The 7,119-nt window shown below is 51.2% G+C and overlaps 1 protein-coding gene across 1 annotated transcript; it reads left to right on the top strand.

Moving 5' to 3' along the window:
- Window positions 1-1,995: 1,995 nt before the first annotated feature.
- On the top strand, window positions 1,996-7,108 carry LOC104159244 (dihydropyrimidinase-related protein 3-B-like; the record flags this gene model as incomplete). Its single annotated transcript, XM_009697097.1, has 5 exons — window positions 1,996-2,127; window positions 2,397-2,430; window positions 3,257-3,343; window positions 5,725-5,909; window positions 6,967-7,108. Coding segments are annotated over 5 exons (580 nt in total), but the record flags the coding sequence as incomplete, so codon positions are not given.
- Window positions 7,109-7,119: the final 11 nt, after the last annotated feature.

Here is a 7,119-nt window from a genome sequence, read left to right as displayed (position 1 = left end):
ATGGCACAGCCTGACACGGGCTGGCGGGGAGACGTGGTGGGTGTGGAGATGCACAAATGAGCCCTGGCAGGGGGAACAGTGCATTTATTGTAATCTGAGGCTGCTCTGGCAGCGTGTGCTGCAGAAGCCTGTCTATTAAGTCAGACTTGTTTCCTCGTAACTGCTTCATTCTCTTCCTTTCTTGTTCCCCTGCCTAATGTCTGGGCGCCCTCCTGAACAATGCCAGAGCCTGTAGATGTGCCGTCATTTGGATTTTACTTATTTTATTTTATTATATTTTTTCCCTGTAGTTGGTGGGTAGGCGTGGATGCATCCCTTCTCTCCCCTGCGGGCGTGGGGATGTCTGGCAGCCGGGTCAGGGCAGGCCCTGAGGCAGCGCCTGATCCCCTGAATGAACGCCTTGTTACTGCTCCAGCCATTACGGACCTCATAATTTTGTGTACTAACAGAATTAGCACTGAGCAGCCCTTCACATCTGCCACAGAATGACCATTTGTGTCCGTGGGCAGGCATATTTTCTGAGTTCATGTTAACAGTTTGTTCAGTAATTGTCAAGTACTGCAGTGTCCCCCCACGCTGCCTGTGCCTGTCGCCCTTTGCTTTCTCTTGTCCGATGCGCAGGGAGAGGCAGGCCAGCATCAGCATTGGCTGGCACTCCCCCACTCTAGTGAGAACGAAAGCACGTTGGGGAGGTTTAAAAGGTATGGGCAAGACAAAAAACATGGAGGCCCAGTCGTGTTACTGGATCTGGGCAGGTAGGCTCTTTCTTTTCTCATCATGTAGGCTAGGTAAAGCTAAGGAGGGTCCGCCAGGGCATAGGGGACTGGTAATGTGGGAGAACCTCTATGTACAGTTGACTGAAATATGAAGCAAGAATCTTCTTCCTTGGGTTTTTAACCATGGCCCTGATTCTTCCATAGCTGACGCCTGATACTATTGCTTGGTAGTTTCTGTCTATGTTTCTTGTACTGTTGCTTAAAATACTCACCAGTTGCATCCACAGGAGCCATGGCTCAACTGCTTGCCCCTGTGACTGACAGGCTTTAAGTAACTGGCTGTGGTCACACTTCATTCTTTTAGGGGTTTCTGAACTTAAAATCACAGAATTGTTAGTGAGATGACAATTGGATAGAGAGAAAAGGAAGGACAAGTGTCCTGTGCTGGGGGAGGAGGAGAATCAATGGCTTGTCAACAGCATTGCTTTGTGCTTGGGGTCCTCAGCCCCAAAGCCGAGCATCGCCTGGCGTGCGCCTCTCGGGGAGAGACATGGCGCAGGCTGAGAGCTGGCCCGAAGACCTGGGTCTGGTGGGCCAGCGTGCACCCGACTGTCCTTCTGCCTCGGCCCTACCTGAGGAAAAGAGCTGCAAGCAAGAGGTGGTAATGGTCCCCAGGTCACTAGTCACGGCCAGTATCTTCGTGTGCTGAGTGGCGTCTGTTAGAGCTAGCTGTTTAAAGGAGCTGGGCAGGGAGGTCTGTGACCAGCAGCATGCACCTGCTTCCAGACCCACCCTTGGACACCAAAGTTCTGCTGGAGCTCTGCGACGATGCTGTAGCTTAGGTCAGGGGAGAAGGGGAGCTGACCCTGGATCTGCTTGTCGGGGAGGACGGTCGGTGGGACGGAACAGGGGAACAACTCAGCCATGCGCTTTTCCTGGTCGGAGCTGAGGCTCCTGGTCAGCACTAAGCCGCACTGAGCGGGAAGGGTAAGTCCCTGTTGCTGGGACCCGGGCTGCTGGTCATCCATCGATCGATGGGTACAGCCGTGGGAAGGCGCTTGCCTGGGAGGCGAGGAGGGGTGGTGGCTCTTCCCCCTGCGCCAGCGCTGCGCTGCAGCCAGGGTTGAGAGCGACGTGCGTTCTGATCCTTTCCCCACCCAGTTTCTTTGTCTCACTGTGTGTGGATGAGGTTGCTGTAAAAATGCACGTGAATCTCGGGGCTTTGGCTGCTGCAAGCTGCAGGGACGTGGGGGATTCTCTTGCATGCTTCTGTTGCCAGGGAGGAAGCTGCAAATTACCACCACTGTGGTGATGCTTCCAGAAATCACCCCAGGGGTGGCGGATGAAGAACAGCCCCGGTTCCCTGTGAAGGAATTAATTGTGCCAGAGCTTCACAGAGTGAGGCTGGCACGTGAGCCCTGCCGAAGGCACCGGTCAGCCGTAGCGCAGGCTTGGATTGTGGAAGGGGTGTCGGGGCGGTGGGCGCCAGCAAGGAGCAGAGAGGACAGTAAGGGGAGCGTGGGAGCTGGAGGGTTGTTGGGGACATTTTAACAGTCAGGAAGACTGCGTGTTCTCTGGGACAGCTCAGTTAGCTTATGTCTCCCAAATACGTGGTAGCTATGTGTGAGATCAGGCTGTTTGCCCCTGTGCTGACTGCAGCTGGTGTTTGGACTTGTGCAGGTGGAGGCAGAAGAGCAGGACCTCAGCCTTCCCAGTTCCTCAGGACAGTGTCCGTTCTCTCCCACCACTGTATGCTGGGTTGCCCAGCTCCAAAAGCAGGAGCACGAGAACCGTTCAGGTGTGGGTGCTCCTGCACTGTCCGTCTGCACTCCTTTGGAGAAGGCTGCTGGCCACTTAGGTCAGTAGAAAGGAGAACAGAGGAGGTGGTAAATGATGAGATGGGAACGCAGTTCAGTGCCTCCCGGGTCTTGTGTAGACCTGTGATGTGAAATGCCTCAGAAGGACTACCCTGAGCATGGTAGAGGAGGGACAGATTCCAACAGCAGATGCATCGTCTTCAGGGCTGGCTGTTCTGTTGGTGGTGTTTGCAAGGTGGTAACGGATGAGAGAGAGAGAAATTGTCATCTTTAATGCAACTTATTTTGCATTGTATTTGGGTAAGATTTAAGATCATGCCCTTAGTAACAAACTTGCTGTAAATACTGGTGTGTGGCTTGTGCTGCCTGCAGATTTATATGCATAATGACCTCATGTAGGAAGCTTTTGACCTCTCTCTGTATATTTTATGGAAGCATATTTGCTGTATCCCCAGTTACTCTCCTTGGTGCTCATTCTGCCTCAGTGATGTTTCTGGCAGCACCTGTTCCATTCAGAAACAGGCCGACGAGTATGGTTTTTTCAGTCCTCGCTCTTGTCCTGTTGTTTCAAGTGTCGGTACAGATGTGAACTTTCTGCAGTATCGGCTGTTGGGGTGGGCTGTCTGATGCAGTAGGAGAGCACCCAAGAAGGGCACTCTGGTGGTATACACTCCGGGTGTATTGCCTGCTACTGACAAGTGATGTGTTCTTCCCTTCACAGAGTGATCGTCTCCTTATTAAAGGAGGGAGAATAGTCAACGATGACCAGTCATTCTATGCCGACATTTACATGGAGGATGGCCTCATAAAGTAAGTATGGGACTTCCATTATCTTCGTGTCCCCTTAAATAAGCTTCAGGTTGGATGGTTATTGACTTTTTGTGGATGCGGTCTGTACCCAACTTGCCAGCCAGTAAAACTTGATAGCCCACTCTGGTTAGAGGCTCAGCTCTCTGCAGTGAGTGTGAGCACGTATGTGATTGCCTGACGTGTTTACATTGTAACTCCAGTGACTGAATTGGAGTCGGGCTGGTGACTTCATGATACAGCATCCATTGTACGACAAAGCTGTATCTAATTGCACCAGGAACAAGATTTATCTTTGACTCCTCTTTTGCCCTATGTGAACAGTATTGACATGAATGACCCCACACAAGATGCCATTTGTGAGCACTAGCAAGGACAGTGCTCTGCTGCAGGTCATCTGCATCCTTGAGATTTTCAGGAATTGCAGGCAGACCTCTGAGTCCCTCCAGCTTCTTTGTGTGTGTTTCAGAGGTGCGGTAATAACTCCATTGTTTAAAGGCTGCAGTTCAAATGTGGCGATTGTATTGCGTTGGGACCAGCTTCAAAGTGGGTGAATTGAAAGAACCATGGTAGTTTGTAGCAGAGAGACTTGAAAATGCATTACTTGCTCTATGGTTAGAAGAAAATATCCAGCCTTCCCAGGATGGTATATTTTAAAAATCCAGCAAGAGAGAAATACTTCAAGAAATGGGACTTTGTTTTTATGAGGCTGATTTTAGCTGATGGACAAGAGTATTCATGATTGACTAGTACTTGTACCTAGGCAGGGATCAGAGCCAGCTTCAGGTCTTGCTATGGCACAGACTTTCTGGGTATCCTTGGGCAAATCACATAGCTTCATCTGCAGCCTGGAGGTCGCAGAATTTCATTACCTTGGAAGTGAAATGCTTTTGCAGGTGAATTCTGGTAAGAATACAGTGAGCAGTTTAAATCAATAATAAGCAGTGGAAAGAGCTGCTGATGTATTGCTGTGAGGACACTGGAGCGAGCAGTTCTGTCCACAGAACTTTTGTTACTTGTTTGTCCACAGTACTGTGGTTATTTGTTATTCTAAGGAAAAAAACCTGCAAAGTGACTAAGGTTGAATAAAAGGCAAAAATGGAATTTGCTAGTCATTTACCTCCCCAGTATGCCAAGGAAATCAGAAGTTTTCCGCTAAAACCAACTTGTCTTTTGTCTTGATTTATCAGGGAAGACTGAGGAAGGCTTGATGAAAATAGGATTTCTGAAAGAAGAGATTTGAAGGCTGAGTGCTACATATGGACAGATAAAGGGATTGAGGGGGTGGGGGGCCGAGTGAAGGCAGTCCTAAGGTTCAGGTGGCCTGTCCTGCAGGAGGGTTGGGTATGTCTAGGGAGGAGACTGTCGTGTGCTAGAACAGTACAAACTCCAGACGACTATAATGGTATTTTAGGTTACAAGCAGATGTGTGCTGGAACTTTTTAGGTTTTCTGTTTTCAGAAGATATTTTTAGGTACTTGGGATTTTAGCTGCCTTCGCTGCAGTGTGATCCTGCTGATAGCGAAGATGTCCTTCAGGGGCATGAAGGAAACAACGTGAGAGGGGAGGTCCTGGGGAGGGGAGGACTCTGTCTGCACTCCTTGGCAGGAGAGTGAGCCCGGTGTTTCCAGGCTATGCTGTGAGCCCAGCCAGGCTGCAGCCAGCCTGTGCACTTTGTGAGCTCCTCCCCAGAGGGATGCTTCCCTTTACGCTTGGGACTTTGTGCTGTGAGCAGCATTACAAGTCCCTGATGAGCCCTGAGCTGGCCTAGCAGCTGTGGCATTACAGTGGGAAATCATCTTTCTGTGTAAGTAAGCCTCAGACTTGAGCCTTACTTAAGGTAGGCAGAAGGATGGGGGAGAGGAGAGATTAGGGGTGCAGCTTACTGGAAGCAGGGCTGGTGTCGGGTTTTGTAAGCATGCACCGTGAGTGAACAGGTAGGACTGCTATGCTGGAAACACTTGCAGGAGCCTGACTCGTGAGTCTGTGGGGTATGAAGTGTCCTAGGCAGCTTCTCACCATAAACTGCAGAGGTCTGCATGCCCATCAGACGATACTCGCCAGCTCCCCCAACCCAGTGCCTGCCCCAGACAGCAGGTGCCATCATAGACACCAGTGGAGCAGTTGGACAGATGGCAGCCACCCCTGGACTATGCAAATCGTAGGTTTAAGCAAGACAGACAAGCCTGCATTTTGCTGCAGAGTGAGGTGGTTTCACTCTGCTGGCTCCTGCAAGCCCAGGTCTGGGAGTGGGAAGGAGTGGGGCTTTCTGCTGGTGGCGGGGGGGGGGTGACCTGACTGCTCCCTAGCTGAGCTGTTTGTTGATTATGTTGTGGCTGGTTTTCATTTGTGTGTGGCTCACCATCTTGGTGTGATCTCACCAGGCAGATTGGAGACAATCTGATTGTCCCTGGAGGGGTCAAAACCATAGAAGCCAATGGGAAGATGGTGATCCCTGGAGGAATTGATGTCCACACTCGCCTGCAGATGCCGTACAAGGGGATGACAGCTGTGGATGATTTCTTCCAAGGAACGAAAGCGGCCCTAGCTGGTGGAACCACCATGATCAGTGAGTGTAGCAGCCAGGCCCTGTACATGACAGCAGCCAGCACTCTTGGAACATTGCCCAGTTATTTATTTTTCTCTTTGCTTATCTTAGTCTTCTTTGCTTTGAAGGTCCATGACAGTGTGCTCATCTTTTCTGTAATCTCTGTCAATGCAGTCTAGAGAGTGAGGATTGGGATGAATCTTTGGGATCCTTAGTAATAATGAAGTGATGGGACAGGAGATTTGCATAGGACCCCTTGCCCTTACAGATCCTGTGTTCTGCAGTGCTTCGTTGTCTGCTGCCACTGGTGCCCCTGGGACCCTCAGAAAGGAACAATGGCATAACTTTTTTTCCCTGTTAAATAAAAATAGGACATCACGGTGCTCAGATGACTCTGAGCAGGGGAACAGAGCAATGTCTTGGCATCCCTCACTGCTCAGAAATAAACAATGCTAATGAGAAAGGAAAGGGAATTCTGAGGTCCTTCCCTGGAGAAGGCCACAGTTGTGCACTGGTTTGAGGTCCAGGCTTTACTGCTGTGTGATGGTCACAGCTGTGCATGCTGCAGGGTTTCTTGGGATGCAGGAGCAGCTGTTGATCCTTCCAGTAAAAGGACTGGGCTTCTTGTCCTCCCTCGCTTGTTCTCCTTCCTCCTGGGCCAAGAAAATAAGTTGTGTGAAATGGACTGTGGCAGGGCATGGGGATACATGGTGGGCAATAAAAGGTGCATTAGTATTGCAGCATGGGAGGAGGCAATGTGTTAATGGGGTGGAAGTGGGGGTGAGGAAGGACAAGGCCCTTCATCTTTCAGGTGATTTCTCAGCAGAAGCCTGTAAAAGCCCCTGGTCCTGTTCCAAAGACTGTTAAGCACAGGCTCTGCGTGCTTCCCTGCCAATAAATGCACTTGGAAGAGCCCAGGCACATTGCGGAGGTGATGGGGACCTCTTCAGAGCTGCCCTGAAGCTGCTGAGGAGATGAGCCTGGGATCGTGGAGATGCCCGGCAGTTTGCAGGGCCATGTTGGGGGAGCCTGGGTGGGGAGCCCTTGCCCACCCTGTGCCCCTGCTGTGCCTCTGCAGTGGACCATGTGGTGCCGGACCCCGAGTCCAGCCTGGTGGAGGCATTGGAGCGGTGGCGGGAGTGGGCTGACGGGAAGGCCTGCTGCGACTATGCGCTGCATGTGGACATCCCCCGCTGGAGCGACCGCGTCCGGCAGGAGCTGCACACCATGG

This window comes from Cariama cristata, unplaced genomic scaffold (genome assembly GCF_000690535.1).
Source record: "Cariama cristata isolate BGI_N322 unplaced genomic scaffold, ASM69053v1 scaffold33143, whole genome shotgun sequence".
In the NCBI taxonomy this organism is placed as follows: Eukaryota; Metazoa; Chordata; class Aves; order Cariamiformes; family Cariamidae; genus Cariama; species Cariama cristata.
Note: the sequence above shows the minus strand (reverse complement) of the source record. Positions and strands in the feature narration are given on the sequence as shown.